General features: G+C 35.7%; 2 protein-coding genes across 11 annotated transcripts; both read left to right on the plus strand.

Annotated features, from left to right (window-relative positions):
• Nucleotides 1–1,139: 1,139 nt before the first annotated feature.
• On the plus strand, nucleotides 1,140–8,828 carry LOC118033603 (tRNA-specific adenosine deaminase TAD2). 5 transcript variants are annotated; one of them, XM_073410151.1, is made up of 9 exons: nucleotides 2,115–3,738; nucleotides 3,880–3,917; nucleotides 4,498–4,757; nucleotides 4,852–4,889; nucleotides 5,246–5,312; nucleotides 6,871–7,030; nucleotides 7,139–7,235; nucleotides 7,746–7,849; nucleotides 8,403–8,828. In XM_073410151.1, the coding sequence occupies exons 3-9, from the start codon at nucleotides 4,626–4,628 to the stop codon at nucleotides 8,447–8,449; spliced, it is 645 nt and encodes a 214-aa protein (XP_073266252.1). In that variant the 5' UTR covers nucleotides 2,115–3,738; nucleotides 3,880–3,917; nucleotides 4,498–4,625; the 3' UTR covers nucleotides 8,450–8,828. The 5 variants fall into 5 exon arrangements, with proteins under 5 accessions (XP_034894516.1, XP_073266252.1, XP_073266253.1 ...); XM_073410152.1 differs by having other exon boundaries at nucleotides 4,515–4,757; XM_035038625.2 differs by lacking the exons at nucleotides 4,498–4,757; nucleotides 4,852–4,889 and adding an exon at nucleotides 1,140–1,584 and having other exon boundaries at nucleotides 3,670–3,738.
• A 4,527-nt stretch (nucleotides 8,829–13,355) lies between these two features.
• Nucleotides 13,356–21,159, plus strand: LOC118033604 (uncharacterized). 6 transcript variants are annotated; one of them, XM_035038632.2, is made up of 8 exons: nucleotides 13,374–13,635; nucleotides 14,908–15,154; nucleotides 15,275–17,541; nucleotides 19,083–19,143; nucleotides 19,237–19,355; nucleotides 20,244–20,334; nucleotides 20,468–20,515; nucleotides 20,898–21,159. In XM_035038632.2, the coding sequence occupies exons 3-8, from the start codon at nucleotides 15,275–15,277 to the stop codon at nucleotides 20,967–20,969; spliced, it is 2,658 nt and encodes an 885-aa protein (XP_034894523.1). In that variant the 5' UTR covers nucleotides 13,374–13,635; nucleotides 14,908–15,154; the 3' UTR covers nucleotides 20,970–21,159. The 6 variants fall into 6 exon arrangements, with proteins under 6 accessions (XP_034894525.1, XP_034894522.1, XP_034894520.1 ...); XM_035038633.2 differs by having other exon boundaries at nucleotides 15,084–15,154; XM_035038631.2 differs by having other exon boundaries at nucleotides 13,370–13,635; nucleotides 15,084–17,541.
• Nucleotides 21,160–21,880: the final 721 nt, after the last annotated feature.

The raw sequence follows: 21,880 nt of genomic DNA on the forward strand, positions 1-21,880 counted from the left end.
ACATAAGCTTAACTTGTTTGTTTTTATGTTTTAAAAATATTTTTAATTTTTTTTAATATTTTATGTACTTCAAAATATTTTTTATAGTATTTTTAAATTATTTTGATGTGTTAATATTAAAAATATTTTTTTAAAAAATAAAAAAATATTATTATATAGACCACAAGGCATTGCCGTCAATTTCACATGAATATCATGAGAAAAAACGCAATCTACTCCCATTAATGCTCTTATCAACACCTAATTTCGTCTCAATTGGCTCATCAATTTGAGTTCGTAATCGAAGTGCATGTGTATGTACCAAGATTATTCAATATGCTGGCTTTACTCTTCCATTATGAAAACAAGGACGCCATGACTTTCTTAAGTTGCAAAAAAGTTGGAGCCAAGGAGCGATGACTTGTCAAATTATCTACCATCGTTAGTTATTTAAAGTTATTTCATAACCATCTGGTGCTGCAAATACTTAGAATCAAGAGATTTTTATTTTTTTTATTTTTATGATTATATGTTTGAACTAATTATTAATATGATAACCACTAAAAACTTATATAGTTATTTATTTTAAAATTTATAAAATTAATTAAAATACATACAAATTAATTCGAACACATATATATTAAAAAAAATTGATTATTTTTATTTTAAACTCGTAGAGGGTCATTTTCATCACCCATTTTAAGAATTTATTGATTTAATGATAATAAATAAATCCATATATATTTTTCATGGAAAATAACAGTTGTCAAAATTCCTTATAAATGCTAACGTGAATAGTTTAATAAGGCATTATTTATCTTCCGTGAGAAATAATTTAATAAAATATAAATACATTTTAAAGGGAATATATTTGTCTTTTCTTTATTTCTTAGGTTTTCAGTAAAGAGCAAACCTAAAAAAAACACCTGACGATTTTGACTATAGGTAGTCTAGTCAGTGTTTTAAAACTAGCACCTACCAGTGGGTCAACCCAAGAACTAGTAGACCCGGGTTCTAGACCGTTTCGGGTTCATTAGGATAGCTACTAGGAAATTCGCATGGTCAAACCTAGGTGACCAGCGGTTGACCCAAGGATGAACCTTTTTTTTTTATTAACTACGTCGTTTTGACCAGGGATAAAAGTCATCGATTCCCAAGACAGGCAACCACGAGGTTGGAGGTTCTATTGAAATGTTCAGACTACAAACTCCGCTCGGAAAGTCGGGGATAAGTAAGAGGAGAAGAATTTGAAAGAAAAAAAGAGAAATCCCGTAGAAACCGAATCCCTAATTCCACCAATGCCTTCTTCATTTCACCCAATTTCCTTCTTCTTCTTGAACGAACCTTCACTTCAAGCTTGAAATATATTCAATTTCAGCTCTTCTTTTTTCTTCTCTTCACAGTTTTCAATACATAGTTTTTACGCTTGGAGCTCGTTTGTGGTGGCTAAGGGTGGCGGCGGCGGCGGAAATCAACAAGAACATGCACTGAGAGGAGAGAGAAACTGTATTGGTGTCAAAATCGCGAGTTAACTCGTAAAATCGCGGCACCACCCTCCTCCCTCTATCTCGCGCGGCGCAGCCAGCAGCCAGCCCTCTCGCTTAGGTCAGTCCCAAAAATTTACTTTCAAAATGGAATTGCAAACATTAGTTAGCACATTGTCCTTTCAATCACATGATTATTTGCCAAATGGGCCAATTGCCTGATTAGTCATGCTTTGCTTTTCAAAAAGAAGAGCTGCACATGCAAGTTTTTTTTCTGCTTGTAGAATATAATTGACTTGGGCAGGCTTAAAATATCCATTTTTTTTTGTGGAGCAAGTGAGAGAGAGGTAAAAGGAGGTGGTCCTTTTTGGATGAAAGGTTTACTTTTTGAATGCTACGTATGTGATTAAAACTGGGTTTTGGTTGGTTTATTTATTGATCTTTTACCAAATTAGTAGACCTTGTAATTATTTTTGTTTGAGTTGATTTCTTTTCAGTGTTTAGCTTATTGAAATTCAATTTTGAAACGTGTTTGCAGGAGTACGTTATTGAAACTTGCTCTGGTTGTCTCTCTGTTTCTGTATACGCAGACCTAGACAAACCAGCTCTTGTTACCTAAAGCTCTGAGAGGTGTCTGAGAGTATGGTAGAGAGTTTCAAAATGTTTTTTATTTAAAAATATACTAAAATAATGTTTTTATTTTTAATTTTTCTAAACAATCCAAAAACACTAAAAAAATAATAAATTGAGCAATTTCTTTAAAAAAATTTGACGAAAAGCAGGTTTACCTCAATGCCAAACACCGCCTAAATCACAAGTAAACTGCACTTTTATATTTCATTTCATTTGTTTTCTTCTTCTTAAGCATATACAAGTAAGAAAAGAATGATTTTTTATGCAAGAACTCTTCACACAGCCTGATTGTTGTTCTTGTCACGGACATAAACTGTTGTGTGTGAATTTGTGATCAGACTATTGGAAATAGATTAATGGAATTTTCATTGCTTGAAAATCTTTCTTTTTATCGCAGTGAGCCTAATTTTTATTGCTTGTTTCTTGAACCACTCCAATTCCAAGTCTTATTTGCCTCTGTAACCATTACATGTTTATGGACAAGTACAATGCATGTCATAACATGTTGTGGAGCCCTTTTTTTAATTTTGCCGAGTCCAGTGTGAAGCCTCAATTTGAAATTGCTATCTTTCCAAGTGTTTATCCTTTAGAAGCTTTTACAGGAACCAGAAGAGTTTGCTTTGGACTTTTCCCCCCCTTAAACTGTTGATGTTCATTGTGGTAGATCTGTTGTGTGTGAACTTGTAATCAGAATATTGGAATGCCCATGCATAAACATATTGTCCTTGCATAACCATTCATGATAATCTGTTTTCGTTTGCATTATACATAGATGGTTATTTCCATTTTCTTTTAGGCACCTTTTCTTCCTTCATAATTGTTTAGATTACAAGGGTTATATGTTGCTCTCAATCCATCAGGATTATCTTTATTCTCTTTAAGGTTAGTAAAATGGGGTTTGATTTTATAAAGGGATTTTTTTTATATGGTTCTAGGTTCCTCCTCTTTTGTAAAATATTCCTTTTACTCTTGGCGTTTTCTCCTTTTCTTCTACAGAAATAATTGATACTTTTATCGCTTTTTGTACTTTTAGGGTTTTTGTTACTTCACAATTACATCACCAAAAAGGTGGAATCTTTTAGCTTTTCTAGCAGTTAACCTAATTCTACACGGTTTCCTCCAAATTCCGGGATTTTCTTTGAATTCCCTAGTTACCAGTGCTGATTTTTTTTTATCTTTTTGTCTTTGGAATTCTCAATTTTTACTTTGTTTAATTATCTTATATTTGTTGGATTGAAAATCCCACTTGAATTCAAGGTTATAGACCAGAAATTCTCACTAAAGTTTCAATCTTTTTTGGTATTTTTCTTGTTATTCTCAATTTTGCTTTATTTAATTATCATATATTGTTCTTGTTATTAAATTCAAGGTTATAGACCATTCTAAATCCTCATAAAGAAACACTTCACTGAGATGCTAACAACAACCACTTGCACTAGCCAAACTGGAAGCTTCAAAGCTTGTAATTTTGTTTAGGCATTTTAACAAACAAGTTAAACACATCACTGAAAAACCAACAGACTTGAGTTCTTATTGATTCTTTTGGTGATTTCTCTATCTGAGTATTTCATAGATGGATTCTCATGTGGAAGAAGGGTGTTCTTCTGAGACTTTGGCATTCATGGAGCTTGCTATAGAACAGGTAATCCATGCAAACCTTTGTGTTAACTGAGATGATTACATTAGGCAAAAGGGTAACCAGGGAATGATTCTTTATTGCTTTCCATTTAGATTTTTGTTTACATTTCTGGGTTTAATTTATTTCTTCTTTTTGGTGCAACAGGCGAAAGATGCTCTGAACAGCCTTGAAGTGCCAGTCGGGTATGCTTTATCCTATCATTATTTTTCTAGTAATAATGTTAATCTATACTTTCTTGAGTAATCTCTATCATTGGATTTGTGGAGCCAGATCGCTCGTTCAATGAGTTAAAATTTTATTTTATGAGCTTTTGCATCTTTGCTAGTAAATGCAGTGATACCTTTTATAATAAGTTCTTATGACATAGTATAAAATGTGGCTACCATCCTTGCCTTTTGCTTTTGTATATTTATTTTCGATGACCTAGACATGAACTCAACCTTATAAGTGACTAAAATGTAGGATAAGAAAAAGTTCAGGTTATTGTATTCGTGTTTTTTATATTATATCTGAACGTTGACAGAGTTTTAAGCTTTAACAATCGTAATGCGATTCACCAACTGAAGATTTGCCACCAAGCAACTTTGAAACCTTAGCCTTTTAGGTTGGCCATTTTAATTATTGAGCTATCCCGAATGCTATTTTCGGTCAGTAACCTTATACAGCATTGTTTTCACTGCTTGGTGTTCCTTTCAATGTGGTGTCCAATTTAACTGTTGGGAACTTGGGATTCTATGGCTAAAAGCATTTTCTTCTAATCAGTTGGGAATGTTTCATAGTCAGGTCTTGTTCTATGAAAAACATTATGATGTCCTTTGTGACATTGGATGGAGTTGAGTAATGATCAAGTTTGACAAAATTATGAAGTGAGGCTGTGTTGGGCTGGGCCCATGCCTGACTTTGTATACAGAGTTAGCACCCCGAGTTCATCTCTACCCAACTTCAAATTTGAGCTCAATTATGTGATCACAAAGCATGCCAGGAATCTGCTGGATTGTTTGTCTTCTCTCGTAAATCTCTTGGTAACATAATTGTTGGGTCAAGGTTCCCTCGATTAATTTCAAGTTTGGCACATGGTAGTCTGTCACCTTATTCCCCAGCTTGACCATGTTTCAGATCCCACAATCCCAATCTCAGCACAGTGCAAGCATCATGTAAGCAAAATTTACAAAATATCTAGGCAGAATTTGCTTGAAAATATTCAATAAATCCATGACTATTAACTAAATTGAGTGATAGGCTTATATTATTTTTCTTGCATTTATATCAAATGACCTGGGTGAGTGCCTCCAAGCAATTAAGCATGCCGCAATCCCAAATGTTGATCCAACTAAGCTCACTGTTGTACCATCTACTGGTTAAAGTATCACGCTTTATATTTCTACCAACTGGCCTGTAATGATGCAACCAAGTTGCAATTTTGTTTTTCCAATGATTAAATTTTTTTTTCCATTTAGAGTCAGTGTGGTTATTGAATGAAACCTTAAGTAAAATTGTTATGTTCAACCAGTTGTGTTATTGTTGAAGATGGGAAGGTCATTGCATCTGGGAGAAATCGAACAACAGAGACCAGAAATGTAAGCTTACCACTTGATCAACTTTTTGCTTGGTTTAACTTATACATTGTCCTTTAGTTGTATTATTTAATAGTTTAGTTGCTTGAACATTTTTAACTGTCCTTTCTTTCTATTCAAGTGCAAATGTGCAACTCAGTCTAATTGGTCTTAGGAATGCTTCTGATCCCAAATTTAGTTGAAATTTGAGCTAAACTTTGAGATATCCATGTTGCATATTAAAGCCAAAGCTCAAGCCCCTGAAGCGTCGGGTGCATGCCTGAATAAAAAACAAGGCACTATGCTATAAATTCAAATAAAATATATGTATAATATTATACCATATAAATCACAAATATATATATATATATATATATATATATATATATATAATATATATATATATGTTAAAAGTTAAGATTAGAAAATCAAAGTGAAACTCAAAATGTTTTAAAATAGTCATAAAAGTTATACTATTCACCCTTAAAAACAAAAATAAATTAATTAAAAGAGCAAGTACATTAAAATAGTTAAACTTAAAATGCTATAGTTTGGAATAAACTAAGTTGAATAAAAAAAGAGAGAATAAACTGAAGTTTCAGACACAATAAACATGGCAAGGAAAAAAATCAATTGTGAAGTTTGATGAGTGATGAGCTTGAGATTTGAAAAAAATGTTCTTTTATTAAAAAAAAAAGTAAAAATTTCAGCAGCGTAACACGTGGATATTTAAAGAAAGAGAAGAAGACAGGTAAAGAAGAAATAAGATGGAGAGAGAGACTACAGAAGTGAAAAAAGAAAAAGAAGAGATAAAATAAATGAAGAAACAAACAAAAAATGTAACTGATTCTTTTGAAAAGTGTGGCTGCTCAATGTGCCTCAACTCTATTTTGATGATCTTTTTTCGTCTTTTTAAATCCTATTCTTTACTTTTACAATGACATCCTTAAATTATTTTTGGTGGTGAATAGAAAGAATATGGGCAAATAGGTCAAAACACATATCAATTAAAAAAAGGGGAAATAGAACATAGATTTTGACCAGGCACTCGCTTCAGCTCCCTTTGCTTGCACTCCAGGTGAGCGCCTAGTTAAATTGCCTCGCCTGGAAAAATAAAAGGCACTGGGGTCTCTCCTCGCCTAGAGTACCTAGGTGAGCGCCTCTTGACAACACCGGCTCAAGCAAACCAAATATCAGGATATGTTTAGCTTTCACTACTTTGACCTCATTAGTGTTTCTTGAAAGCTGAATTCTTTTTCCTTACTGTTAAATAAGTTAACCATTAGGATCTGGAGGTCAATCAGCCAGTCTCTGTCGTGAGTTAGGACATTGCCCTATATTTCAGCTTAGTAACTTGTGGTTGTAAATTGGGTCAGTGTTATTCCAAAAAGAAGAAGAAAAGGGTTGATGTGATTTGGACTAGAATTGGAGACAGTATATATATGAAGGGATTAAAGACATCAAATCTACCTTCTCTGTATTCTTGTACTCTCGTGTAGGTTTGTGTTGGGGTTGAGATGGGGGAGCTTTGGTAGCATGCATTCATTAATAAGGTGGCACTTCCCTTAATTTCTTATGGCAGGCTACAAGACACGCAGAGATGGAAGCAATTGATGTTCTTCTTGAACAGTGGCAAAAAAGTGGACTTTCAGTGTCAGAAGTTGCTGAAAATTTTTCAACATGCAGTCTCTATGTTACATGTGAACCATGTATAATGTGTGCTGCAGCTTTGTCGATACTTGGTATGTTGGTTCTCCTTTAATGGCAAGACTTCCATCATTGCTAACTTTCTTTTTTCTTATTTACAGCTAGTCTGATCAGTTACTGCTGAATCTGTTCCCCTGACTTAGGTATAAAAGAAGTATATTATGGATGCGCAAATGATAAATTTGGAGGTTGTGGATCAATATTGTCATTGCATTGTAGCAGCTCTGAACTACCTGACAGGTACATATCTATGTACCATATTTCAGTTAGTTCATGATCATTCATAAGTGGATAATGCATACCAGACCTCAAAAATATGCCTTATTTGTGCATTTTGCACAAATGAATAATGTGATGAAATGGAGGATACAAGTTCATATACCAAAGAGAAAGTAGCTAATATGAATATGATGATGGAATATGAACCTTACTGCCACTTGACATCAAGAAAAATTAAAAGAGAGTTTTCATTCTGAATAGTTCAGATGATGGAATATGATGCTTAGGGTCACTTGGGTGTTTTATGGTTTGGATTTAAATATCAAATTTCTGCTTTCAGATTGTTATTACAAACGAAAAGTATAATTTGTTATGGACTACTCATGGTAGAAGTTTTAGGTTATTGTTATGTGATACCCTGCTTGCCTGGTTCCCAGTGCAAGTTTGGTAGAGATTCTCTTAGAAACATCTTCCATTTATTAGGGAATTGTGCAATTGAATTCATGCACAATATGCTCCACATTTTGTCAGTGGGGACATTGCACAAAGGAAAGATTTCAAATGTACTGGAGGAATAATGGCACTTGAAGCAGTCTCTCTTCTACGACGTTTCTATGAACAAGGGAATCCCAATGGTATGAACTCAATTGCCCAGCTACAGCCATACATGATGCATATGGGCACATGAACTGGAATTTTGTGAAATGAATGGAAGGCAATTTTTTTGAATGTCTTCCTAGTAATTATTATGACAAAACCAGCTTTGGAGTCTGAAATGACTAGCACTTCGCACACCCTCTTAGCAATTATTATTTGATTATATGATGCGTGTTGCAGTCATAATCTCTTGCATGCTTTGATGTTGGCGATTCCCTGAACTGTGAAGATCTGTATGAAATTATTAAAAATGATTTACTTTCACCTCATTTCTCCTCTTGGAAGAGAGATAACCACTGGGACACCCACCCACCCATGCACCATTATTATATTGAGGTCAGCTTTAGCATTATGCAATGCACATTCATCAATCCAACATGTCGCATGGGTGGGGATGCATCTACCTTGTTCGCTTATCTGTACAGTCCTACGAGTAATATATGCTAAGCACTGAAAAGTTTAGACAGTAACATTGTATCTTTAATTGAATTTGTCTTCACTGGACACTCGATAATAACTTCTCTTTTTCAGCTCCAAAACCTCACAGGCCACTGGTTCAACAGGCAACAAACAAATAGACTACAATATTTCATACTTTCTTGCTTCCAGTTGTCTTGATGTAAGACTTGCGAGATAATCAAGTACCTTCATCATCTGTGGGAATTCAGGCAGAGGAATGTGTTCACCAGCATTGCTTCAACACTTTATGAGGGATCTAGGAGCAAAGCTTTCATGATTAGTAGATTTGATTTTACACTTTCGACTGTACAATCTCTTCTCATCAGTTTCTTTCAAAACCCAGATAAATTCTAAGACTTGTAATACGAAGTATTTTAGATAGAAACTGTATACGGTGGACCAGAAACTGAAATTTGTGTTACATTTCCTTTGGTCAATGAATGTAGCAAATATACCATGATTTTTTTCTTTCGGCAATAAGGGAATTTGTTACGTCCATCATCAATGTACACGAAGTTTGGATTCTTCGAATGGAAATTTGGTTACAGACAACATTTCAGGTAAAGAAGAAGAGTAGCAGTACAAAATCTTGAAACCCTTAATCAATGATCACATGAGTACTCATTTCTGTGCTTCTGCTAAAAGAATTGGTAGCGGTAGCAGTAGTTCTTGGAAAAAATGTTTTCGTGCAGAATCCCTGGTAAAGATGCTAATTTGTGATAATTGTGAAGATTCATTTCATGTATCTTGTTGCGATCCTCGTGTAAAAAGAATATCGGTTGATGAATGGTTGTGTCGTTCATGTTTGAAGAATATAGAAATTATTCCAGAGGAGACAATTATTAGAAACCTCTCAATATAATTCATGACAGGGGCAGATGTAGAAATGCTGCATCTGTAGATAGAAAACCTCAATATAATTCATGACATGGGTAGAAGCAGAAATGCTTCGTCTGCAGGTGAATCAAATACTATAGCATTGATGTTGAGAGATACTGAGCCATGTACAGGTGGTGTTCGAGCTGGTAAAGGTTTTCAAGTAGAAGTTCCAGATTGGTCAGTTCCAGTTATCAAGTATGTCATTTTGCTAATCCTCTTAATTCTGAATCCGTGAAGCAGATATCCATATGAAGTAGTTGGTCTAAATATTGCATAACACTCCTGCTAGCATTCATATCCACATCATCGTTTATAGTTGGAGCAACACCCTCCTTGTCTGAATTTGACATGTAAGAGTTGATTCCCTCTTTCTTTAATGCATACACTCCATCTAAGCTACTGGATTTCATGTTAACTAAAGGATGTCCATTATCATGCTTTTGTTTGCCTTTCCAAGTCTTTTTGTTAGGTTTGTTGTGACATAAGGGAATTCTAATGTTTTCACTTGAAGAACAGAATTAGGCTGGATAATTTTATTCATATCACTAAGGGGTATTTATATTGGACAAATATCGATCATTTAGGCAAGTCAACTATACAATTGAATAGGCTACAATCCTGGAGCTAAAAGTTAGGCTAAAAGCCACCCAATTAATTGACAACAATCAGCTAACCAATTGATAGTTGTACACAACTAATATACTTTAACTCTCTCCCTTGAGATGGTGATAGATATCACACATGCTCAACTTGGATAGTGACATATGGAAGAGACCATTAGTAACAACATTAGTTATTATATTGACGAGCTCTTTTAGTATAAAGAATCTTAACCAGACACCAGAATCTAGATTGTCTTGTGCTTGGTCGATCATGCTGAACTGGATTTTTGGTAAACTTAATAGTTGCTGTGTTTTCACAAAAAAACACTGTTGTTTTTTTTGTATCGTACCCAATTCACCAGAGAGAATTTTGAGCCAAGTAAGCTTTGTAATATGATGGAGGGCACGGTATTCTGCTTTCACACTAGATAGTGATACAGCATCCTGTTTTTACTCCTCTGAGTTACTTAGATACCTCCAACAAATGACACATACCCTAAGATAGATTTTCCATCTAATTTGGATCCAGGAAAATCAAAATCAGTATATTCCACAATATCCAGGTGGTTATGTCAAGAGAACATAACACCTTTACATGGAGAGGATTTCAAGTGAACCAAGATACAATTCACATGGATGAATTGGCTCACAACACTAACAGCATTGATCTCTACAACCTTTGATACCTCTCGTTATTCGTTGGAACCTGATCCAGCTAGAAAGCAAGACCATGGTTCATCTTAACAGGTTGAGTTACCAATTTCAGTCAGGAGATCTAATGTGTATTACTGCTGTGATAGAAAGAGTCTTTGCTTGAATTGAGACACTTCAATGCCCAAGAAATATTTTAACGTTTCCAAGTCCTTATCTCAAATTCCTTGGCCAAGTAGTTTTGAAGTTTCTCTACCTCACTCATGTTACTGCCTGCAACAATATGTCATCAATACAAGTAAATAAGCAATATAATATCATCACCTTCCTTTTTATAGAACACAGTGTGATCTGCCAAGACTTGTTTAAAACCATACTTCTTCATCGAGTGACTCAACCTGCTGAACCAAGCCGTCAACATTTGCTTCAGTCCAAACAGTGCCTTTTTTAGCTTGCATACTTTACCTCCTTCAGGCATAAATTTTGGAGGAGGGCCCAGATACACTTAATAGGCGTATATATCTATGTTTGTTCTTTCAATTAGTCAGTGATAATTGATAACTAGATATTTTCTACTGGATTTAAAAACTATACCATACAGACATTGCATTAATTATTAATGAGAAAAATGGAAGAATTCAGTCTGGGGAGGAGATATACCAAAGAGAAAGTAACTGAAAAAAAAATTCTTACTGTTGCTTGACTTTGAAAAAAATTATAAGAATTCCCCTCGGAGATTTTTTTATGAATAGTTCATTGATAGCATATGATGCCTAGGATCTGTTGGGGTGTTTTATTGTCTGGATATAAATATCCAACCTCTGCTGTAATTCGCAATGTGCTTCCCAATGCAAGGTCCTTTGATTTTTTGATAGAGAATCTAGAGATTTTGTTTTAGATACATCTTGCATTCAGGGAATTGTGCACCTGAATTCATCTATAATATGGTACTTATTTTGTTACTGGGGAAATTTCACATAGGATCTCAAATGTCTTCAGTGGCTCTAGAAGAAGTCGCTCTTCTACGAGGTTTCAACGAACAAGGGAACCCTAATGGTATGTAGCTTGATTACTCAGCTACAGCCATTTATGATGCACAAGAGCTCATGAACTGGCATTTTGTGAATTGCTTTGTCTAGAAAGCAATTTTTTGAATGTCTTTTGGTAATTATTACGACAAAACCAAGTTTGGAGTCTGGAATGACTTCCTTTTTGCACACGCATGAACACGTGGACAATTATGATGTGATGGCATGATGCTTATTTCATCATAATCTTTTCTATGCTTGAATGTTAACGATTCCCTGAACTATGTGGAGATCTTTATGAAATCATTAGAGATGATATTACTTACACCTCTCTTCTCTCCTTGGGAAAGAATTAACCACAGGGACGAACACACACAGCCTCGTTAGGATTTAAGATATTGAGGTCAGTTTTAGCATTCTGCAATGCACCTTCATCAATCCTAATATGTTGCGGGGGTTTGGATGCAGCTACCTTGTTTTCTCATCTTATCAGTCCTATGAGTATTATATTTGCTATGCACTAAAAAGTGTAGACAGCAACATAATTTCTGCTAATTGAATTTATTTTTTGTTCACTTGACACTCAATACTCACAGTTTTTTTTTTTCCAGCTCCAAAGCTTCACATGCCACTGGTTCAACGGACAACACACGACTAGGAATTTCATAATTAAGCACCTTCATCATCCGCAAGATTCAGGCAGAGGAATGCGTTGATTCATCGGTATTGCTTAAACTGTTTATGAGGATCTAGGAGCAAAGCTTTCAGAATTACTAGTAGTTTTGATTCTGCATATGATGTTACAGTATTGTACAAACTCTTCACCAGTAGCTTTTAAAACCCAGATAAAATCTGGGCTTGAAATTAGAATTCTTTCATATAGAAACTGTATATGGTGGACCGGTGATTGAAATTTGTGTTACATTTGCCTTGGTCAATGAATGCAGCATTTTTATTGTGATTTTTTTTCATTTCTCTGTACAATAAGAGATGCTATGTGGTTTCAGTTGATGTCATGCATTTGAAGGGAAAGTGGAAGAATGGAATTTGTGGTCTTATGTTAATGTCATCTCCATGCTTTCTTGAAGGACTTGATTACTTTTCATGGCGTGTATTCCATGTACAGTCTAAAATTAAGAAACAATTGCAAGATTGCTTATCTTGGCCATTGCTGTACTGTCACAACTGAGCAGAGCAAACCTATCAATAAATTAGGTTTCTATATAAATTATATATCAATAATGCACCATGATAAACACAAATGTGACATACTTGGAAGTTTAAAAGAGAAACAGCATGAACTTTAGAAGGCTTTATTACAATTGTATCAATAATGGAAACAAAGACATGATCAAATCTATAATCTGAAAATTTTCCCCATTAAGAACAAAAACAGCATGACATAATTAACCCATATTCTATAATTTAAAAACTTGTTACAAAGCAGAAAGTGTTCATTTTAGCAACATTCATTAAACAAGAAGGAGGAGACAGATCTGGAGTTAAAAGTTTTCATCCTGCTGCTGCTGCTTCTTTTTTCTCATTACCACCTTTTGCACATCTACTTCTATGGCCACATTTGTATTATACATTCTATTTTATAACAGGAGATGATAATCTTGTTTACTCCATGTTTTCAACTCAAATACCAAGTCTAAGGAAAGATTGTAAAATTTCATGTAAGTATGTTATTTGGATGCAAAATACGAGATCAACTCGCACATGATTTTTGTTTTTAGCTGTGATGAACATTATTTCGATGTTTTTTACTAGAAACGGAGATTACATCGTAAATGCAACCAACACTTGGTCTTGATAGATATACAAAAGCATGTCTAAAAATGTCTCGAATCTAGATCATTAAAAGGACTCATAGTAAGCAAATAATAATAATAAGCACATAAATTGAATAGCAAGTGAAAAAAAACACCTTTACAACCGGTTGCACACAAACAACTATTCTGCCCATAAAAAAATAAAAAAAGGGTCAGAGTAAAAAACAGAGTTTTAAAGAGAGAGAGAGGTGGGAGAGTTTTTAGTTTTAGAGAGATAAACAGGGAGGGTCTTTGTGTCGTGGCCAATTTCTTATAAAGAGGCCTCATTGCCAAGCCTTTTCCTTATTGTTGGAAGGCTTTTGGCGATCAGGTATAACTTTCTTGTCATTTTTGCTTTCTGGGTTTTGAATTTCTCTGTTGGTTTTTTTTTTGTTTTTTTTCATTGCTTTATGTTTCAGATATCTGAATGTTGATGTTCGTAGGGCATTTACAGCGATTCTTGAATGAATATTTTTTTTGCTATTCTTTCTTTAACTTTGTGCGAAAGAAATCAAGACGAACAGTGTAGGAAATTGTGAATTGAATTCTAGGAGTTCTGGAAACCTGATAAAGAACTTAGGGCATTTCATTTTCAGTCTTCAAGAAGGAACCGACAAACCCATTATTGATTTTAAAGAAAATCCCTTAGCATTGTTAGAATAAGTTCTTCAAACTTAGTTAATAATGTTTTAATTGGTTATTGAAGCTCTAGATGGTGTTGGGTTGAGGTTTTGGTGGGTTAGATTTGATATTTGTGATTTAAGGATGTCTTTTGTTTTCTTTTGTGGGTAAAAGAGGATGTGTTCAGGTTTTCTTTTTATGGTTTTATTCTGTAAGTTTTGTTTGTTATTTGGATGATTTTGTTGTCTTTGGGAACCTTGGGGTTTCTCTTTTGTGGTGAAGTTGGAGCTTTTGTGTGTCCACCCATGAATGTCTACCTGAACACAAATGTTATAACCCCTAAAATTTGGCAACCAATGGTACTGTTTAGTTTGTCTTTTGGAAAGTTGATGATTAGAGAGCTCTTAGTTTCATATAGTAATCTGACAAGTTTCCATAATGTTATGTGGTTTATATGCTTCTCCTTATCAATGCAAAACATTCTTTAAACCCTTTAATTCTTTGGGTGAAAGGAAAAAATTATTGAGGAAGAACATGAATAAAGAATCCTAAAGGTATGCATCTTTCTAAAAGGAAAGATAAAATTCACCTAGCTCAATTTGCAGGATAAAATTAGGAAGCCTAGAAAAATACTCTAACCATGGTTGTTGATTATAATGTGATTGATTTCTTAAAATTCTTGCTTCTTTTTCATCGAACACACCAAAAAAGAAAGTAAAAAACTATTGGAAGATCTCTCTCGTTTCCATACCCTCTTTTGGAAAAGCCCTTAACAATTGTCAAGTGGTTCTCTGTAGGATGAGCACTAAAGATCTAGTGCAATTAAGGAGTCTATAAGGCATCATATCTTGATGTTCAATGTGTTCTATGCTCTAACAATGCTAAGAATCAGGGGACAGGGGTTTTTTTCATAAGGTTGTCTTGTCATTAAAGTATGCTGATAAGCTTTTTGGTGTTTGTGGTGAATAATGAATGTTATTAGGAGTTCAAATGTCTGGTTGATACCTCTACGAGTAGCACTGCGAACTTCTTCAACTTTGTGCTGTGTAATGTTTGCCTCTTTGATGTTTTAAATTTGGAAAATTGTTAGTACCATTTCTTCAGTAAGCAAAGGGGGACATTTTTATGGTCTATATCAATCACAAGTTTGCATCATAGGAGGTTGCTAAGCAGTGGCTTCGATTTGGAGTGCAAAAATCACATCAGCTGGATATTGGCTGAGTTTTCAGGTGAAAATGTTGATACAGAGTTTCCTATCTACTTCAATTGAATGTACTCCATTTCATGTATCTGACCAAGGGAAACAGGATTTATTTTGTGACTGGATGCCTGGTACTGAAATTTGGCAGATGTGCTCAAAATGTCATGAACACTGCCATAATTGCTGTAAAGATGCTGCTTCAACCACCGAGGAAAAGGAGACTAACAATTATTCATGCCTGTTAAGTTTTCCGAGAGGTCCTCATCCACCAACTATCATTAAAATGTCTGAAAGTTCAGCACCTAGTTTTGTATATTGTAGAAGGAAGTTACAAGGAAACTCTATTGAGTTTTTATCAGCAATCGCAAAGAGAAGTGGAGAGGATTGTCCTTATGTCATCAATTCTGATGGTCCTTCAGTTGCAGTTAAGGAGCACTGTGTAGTTTCTGAAGATGAGCATGAAACCGGTACCGTTAGAGTACCTCTCATGCCTCCTATATTATGCAATGGAGTTGATTGTTCATGCCCCTTTTCCTTTGGAAGAAGTACTCAACTTGCATCTGTCAGTTCAGTGTCTAAAAGTGCTGCTACTAATTTTGTTTATGGGAAAACAAAGCTACGACAAAACTCTGTTTCCTTTTTATCAGCAATGGCAAAGACAAGTGGAGAGGATTGTCTTTCTGTGATCAGTTCTGATGGTCCATCAGCTGCACGGAAGGAGCAGCGCCTAATTTCTATACATGTGTGTGGAGCTGCCGTTGTACCTCATCCTCCAGTATGCAATATAGCTGATTCTCCATGCCCATCAAGTTCACAAAGAAGCCCTCAGCTACCCACTGTCAGTACAATGTCTGAAAATTCTGCATGTAATTTTGTATACAGCAGAAAGAAGCTGCGAGGAAACTCTGCTAGCTTTTTATCAGAAAGGGTCCCTGCAATGGCAAAGAGAAGTGGAGGAGAGGATTGTCTTTCTTTAATCAGTTCTGATGGTCCATCAGCTGCACGCAAGGAGCAATGCCTAATTTCTCAACATGAGCATGGAGCCGCTCTTATGCCTCCTCCTACAGTATACAGCAAAGATGATTCTCCATGCCAATTATGTTTACAAAGAAGTCAGCTACCAACTGCCAGTACAATGTCTGAGATTTCTGCATGTAATTTTATACACAGCAGAAGGAGGATGCGAGGAAAATCTGTTACCTTTTTGTCAGCAGAGGTCCCTGGAATCATGAAGAGAAGCAGAGAAGATTGCCTTTCAGTCATCAGTTCTGATGATCCTTCACTTGCAGTTGAGGAGGCACATGTAGTTTCTCAAGATCATCGAGATCAGCATGAAAGGGGAACTGGTGGAGCTCTTATACCTCCTCCTATAGCATGCAACAGTGATGATTCTCAATGCCGATTAAGTTTACAAGGAAGTCCTCAGCTACCAACTTCCAGTACAATGTCTGAAATTTCTGCACATAATTTTGTATACAGCAGAAGGAAGCTGCGAGGAAACTCTGCTACCTTTTTGTCAGCACAGGTCCCTGGAATCACAAAGAGAAGCAGAGAAGATTGCCTTTCAATCATCAGTTCTGACGGTCCTTCACTTGTTGTTGAGGAGGCACATGTAGTTTCTCAAGATCATCAAGATCAGTTTGAAAGGGGAACTGGTGAAGCACTTCCCGGGCCTCCTTTAGTATGTTATGGAGAGCCCCATGTTTCAAAATCAGAATCTAGCAGTGGATGTTCACTTGTTGAAGACTTGGTTTCTGATGAAGCTACAAAAAAAAGCAGGCCAAAAATCATTGAGGTTGACAGTATAAATGATAGCTGCTCATCATCAAAGTCAAATATGGAGGTTGTTTCAGATTCTACAAAGACTGAAGGAGATGATAATGGTGAGTGCTCTTCATCCAGTATAGTGGCAGCAGAGGCCACAGGGGAAGATCAGTCTGAAAATGATCAGTGTATCTCTAAACTCAGAAGGCAGGGGGCTTTTGAGGGAGTTTGGCCTGGCGAAACCCATGCTTCCGCTAAAAGCATTGGTGATGGTAGTGGTAGTGGTAGCAGTAGTTCTCGGCCATGCAAAAAATGTTTTCGCAAGGGATCCCCTGTAAAGATGCTAATTTGTGATAATTGTGAAGATTCATTTCATGTATCTTGCTGCAATCCTCGTGTAAAAAGAATACCAGTTGATGAATGGTTGTGTCGTTCTTGTTGTAAGAAGAAACGGATAATTCCCAAGGAGACAATTTCCAGAAAATCTCTCAATATAATTGGTGACATGGGCAGATGTAGAGATGCTTCATCTACTGGTGAATCAAATCCTATAGCATTGATGTTGAGAGATACTGAGCCATATACAGGTGGTGTTCGAGTTGGAAAAGGTTTTCAAGTAGACATTCCAGATTGGTCAGGTCCAATTATCAAGTATGTTGTTTTGCTAATCCTATTAATTCTGAATATGTGAAGCAGACATCCATAAGAAATAGCTAGACTGAATTATGTGCAATTTAATCTTATAGACCCTCCCATTAGCATTCATATCCACATCATTTTTTGTTGTTGGACTAACACTTCATCATACAAACTCGTTTATCTGGTTTATTTGCTTTTCAGGGGGCTTTAAAATCTGACATATGAGAGTTGGTTCCTTCCTTTTTTAATGCATATGTTCCATCTAAGTTACTGGATTCCAAGTTAACTAAAGGATGCCCATATCAGGCATTTGTTTGCCTTTCAAAACTTTTTTGGTAGGTCTGACAAGTTATTGAGGAATTCTAATGGATTCCACATAATAGAGATTGTATAAGTTGTTTGTAGAGAATTTTTCTGAAGGAGAGAGTTGGTACTATTATTCTGAAAGGAAATAAGCCTGATGCTGATGGTCTTGGATTGTTCCAACGTTTTCAAGAATGAGATCATTAAGCCTGATGCCCATGTTCTTTTGTGCAGTCCATTGCTGTTTCTTCCTGATCCTAGAAACACAAGTGTCTGCGAGTCTTGCTGGCAACCTTACAAGATTTAACAGGCTAGGAAGAGGGAGCAATGACTTTGGCCAAGAATTGCTGTTTTACCATTTATTAAAAACGTTACATTCTATTGTTCTTTAGCTATAGACTTTGGTCTTGCAATAAATCTTTCTTTTTGAGATGTTATCAAGCTTGATACATCCCATGGTGTACAGATGGATCTTTTATGCCCTTTTTCACTAAGTAGCAGAGGCACTAGTAGCTTGGCAGGATCGAACATAGCGGCCATTTTGTAGGCGTCTTTGCAGACTGAACATGTTTAGTCTCTTTTCTTCAACATGTTGATGCACAACAATGTGGCCCCATGATTTGTATTTTGAGTTGATTATGGGCTTTTTGAGGAATGCATGCTTAGAAGGGAGAGAGTTGACTCTTCAGTAATCTGTTTAGTTGCTAGCAGTGCTAAATGGCCTGAAGCTAATTTTTTGGAGGCAATAGCCTTACAGTTTTTGGACCCAAACACAGAGGAAACTGAAAATTATTTGGCTTCCTTAAAGCAAAATGTCATATTTTTTTAGAGTGACAATAAATTCCCATTTTCAGAGCATCTATGTTCAATGTGCTGGAAGAACAAAAAGTAGCAGTTAATAGTTTGCGGGTCAGACAATTGTAGGTTATAAGGTAAAGAAATGGTAGGTTTAATTCCATGAAAGGTATACAGGCAAGTACTGGAATTATTCCATGAAAAGGCTGCGTGTTTCTTTGATCCTTCAGTCTGTACCGAGGCACAGTACGTTGGCTTGTGTCAGACACAAATTTTTTCAGTGTTCTATTCCTTGTCCTCTCCTTTATATTATTTGCTTTCATTTTTCTTTTTTCCTTGCAGTAGGACTTTCCTTTTAAAAAAATTAAGAATGATGCGAGACTGTTTCTAATTATCACCAGGATGTCCTAGACTTGTTACTTTTAACATCATCTGTTATTTTGATTTTCATGTAGTGACGTCGACATTATTGGCAAACCTTTGGTATTGGAGCCATCATACTTTGTCAGTTTGTTCGTAAGTCTTCAAATTGTTTATTAGTTTCAAGTTTGTCAGTTTAGCTGCAGATTTCTTGGTGTTTTGAGAGAACTGAAACATCCTCTTGTGCAGGAATTGAAGTCCAACAAGTCTTCTAAACTTGGATCTATAGGCAATTGGCTTCAGTGTAAACAGGTTATAGATGATACAGCAGAAGGAGGCAATGTAACTATATGTGGAAAGTGGCGCAGGTAAACCAAATAATGATCTCCTCTCTTGGGTGATTTTGCTCGTGTTTTTGTTTATCAACCTGCTTTAGTTGGACAGCCTCAAACTCAAATGTTTTAGTTTTTTGTGGGAGAGTCCAATGCGCAATAAAAACCCGTACTAGGACTTTAATACAACTCTCAACACTTGGCCCATCCATGAACAAGTGTACTGGCAGGTTTTAGCCTAGCAATGCCTTGGTAGCTAAATTTTGTAATATTTGTGTTTGCAAACACAATAAACAGTTTGAAGAATTTAAACCATCAAGCTTGAATGTTTAATCTCTTTATAGCCGTAAGTTTTTAGCAGTTCTTATCTTGTGTAGAAACGTTCACTAAGTGAACATATTATGAAATATGAGCAAGCGTTACTGCGCACTCAATTTAAACCAGGAACTAAAGTCAACCATGAATGTTTAATCTCCTTAATTCATATTGTTCAACTAAATCCTCCAGCGCTGAACCTATTAATTTTGGCATTGCCTTGTGTCTATCTTAGTCTTGCAATTTCAGGAACAAAATGCAGGTATAATGTTAATTTTCTTGTCTTAAATTGCTATTGACAAGTATGAAGCTTGGCAAGTCCTTTCCTATCATTGATGCATCTTTGTGAACATATTGTATCATCTGCCCTTTGTTGTGCTGTTGGTTCAAAATGCCATTCCACTTAGTAGGAGATTAAAGTGGAATCAATTCAATTATCTATATCATGTCATTGGCTGTAGCTTTGTGAGAGATCCAAAATAAATTAGTTTGCTAACTCTTTCCCATAGACAATCCCACCAAGTCATAATTGATCTGATAGATCTAATATTTATCTCTTTCTAGTTAAGCTTGAGAAGATTAAGTTCTAGAATGTTGTTGATGTAACAGGGCTCCTCTTTTCGAAGTCCAAACTGCTGTCTGGGAATGCTTCTGCTGTGTCTTCTGGGATCCAATTCATGCCGACTGTGCTGCACCTCAGGTGAATTAGGCTTTTATGTGAAATCTTTGGAATCATGGACTTTCTATGTAGCAAACATATTGTTTTTAACTTATATTTAACTTATACCTCATATTTTATCGTAACCAAATTTTGTTACATGCATCTGCCTCAGGAGCTGGAAACGGATGAAGTTATGAAGCAAATAAAGTATATTCAGATGGTATGTTTTGGACGATATTTCATGGTTTTAGAGTTTTAGCACAAGCGGCTTGGTCATTGTTATTTAAACTTGCTTGTCCTACTTAACTTTTTTCCAAGAATACACTGCTTAGGCTGTGATGAAGGTCCGAATCTACTATACAAATTACTCTGCTGTTCAGAGCAGACACATGGTTAGAGTTGGTAGAACCTTGAATCTTATCATTGAGCATGGTCTTGGTGGTTCGATTAACAAATGTGGAATAAAACTGACTGTAATTTGTCAAAACTTATCAGCATAGTTCATCTAAGTGCACTTGTTTTAGGATCCTTGGCGTTTCTTTTGGTCAAGGACATGCAAATTTCTCTTATCTTCATTTGTTAACATGTCATTTGTTGTGCAGCTGAGACCCCGAATAGCAGCTAAACATCAGAAATTGAGGCGTGCCAGCATTGGCGATCCAATGGATGATTGAAAGGAGTGATAGTTGCAAATTTCCAAGAATGAGCAAACACTGCTCGATGATTTCAATGAAGTATTATCCATACAGCTTGCTTTGTACATTCATTCTCACAGAAATCCACAGCTAAATTTTGGAGTTAGGTATTCACATCGTAACCGAAACAAAATTATTTTTATATTAGATTGGTTTTTTAAATGTTCAATGTGATATATGTGAGCCTTTGGTTGAGCCTGCTCGTATGTCCCGATAGGAAATTTCATTGATCACGGGATATAAATTTCGCCAATCACTTCCTTGTGAAACACATTTGTGTTGTCATTCTAGTTTTCTCCCTTCCTAACCCATCAATCTCGATAATTCGAGGATAATATTGGTGCAATTTGTAGGAGAGGGACCTAATCTAAATATGTGTAATAGGTGGATAGTGCATTGGTAGGTTGCTCTACAGTGGAAGCAGAGTGAATTTGATGATGTAACTGATGAAAAATCAGAGGTAAATGAAGAGACGGTCGGTGGATTTGTAGGGGGGTTATGAAAAAAAAGTGACTGCGCTTGTGACTGCTGTTCTTGTACAGAAGTCCAACAAGAAAATCTTCCTGTGTATATATATATATATATATATTAGCGAAAACAAAAATATAAATGCCAGCGATGTCTGTGGATGCACAGACTCTATCCTTGAGACAAACAAGTGGTAGCATTTGTTTTTGTAATACATGAAAATAATGTATATACATATATCCTCCGCTTCAGGTCACAAATCAATGTGTTCACGTGACTAATTTTACTACAAATGTAAATTACTAAACAGCCTGTCACTGGAACTGGTAGAAGGCATTCACAGCCCAATAAATAGGGTGAAAGGACCAAAATCCACCAGAACAGTCCATAACAGCAAAGAAGAAGAAGAAGAAGAAGAACCA

The sequence above is a fragment of the Populus alba genome, chromosome 6 (genome assembly GCF_005239225.2).
Source record: "Populus alba chromosome 6, ASM523922v2, whole genome shotgun sequence".
Lineage (NCBI taxonomy): Eukaryota > Viridiplantae > Streptophyta > Magnoliopsida > Malpighiales > Salicaceae > Populus > Populus alba.

What these genes read in the sequence shown, in the direction of transcription:
- LOC118033603 (XM_073410151.1), top strand. Translation starts at nt 4,626, where the DNA reads ATGCCTGACTTTGTATACAGAGTTAGCACCCCGAGTTCATCTCTACCC. An exon ending in GAACAACAGAGACCAGAAAT is followed by an intron (nt 5,313 to 6,870) that starts GTAAGCTTACCA and finishes TTCTTATGGCAG; the next exon opens with GCTACAAGACACGCAGAGAT. An exon ending in AGCTCTGAACTACCTGACAG is followed by an intron (nt 7,236 to 7,745) that starts GTACATATCTAT and finishes ACATTTTGTCAG; the next exon opens with TGGGGACATTGCACAAAGGA.
- LOC118033604 (XM_035038631.2), top strand. Translation starts at nt 15,161, where the DNA reads ATGTTGATACAGAGTTTCCTATCTACTTCAATTGAATGTACTCCATTT. An exon ending in CATACTTTGTCAGTTTGTTC is followed by an intron (nt 19,144 to 19,236) that starts GTAAGTCTTCAA and finishes CCTCTTGTGCAG; the next exon opens with GAATTGAAGTCCAACAAGTC. An exon ending in ATATGTGGAAAGTGGCGCAG is followed by an intron (nt 19,356 to 20,243) that starts GTAAACCAAATA and finishes TTGATGTAACAG; the next exon opens with GGCTCCTCTTTTCGAAGTCC.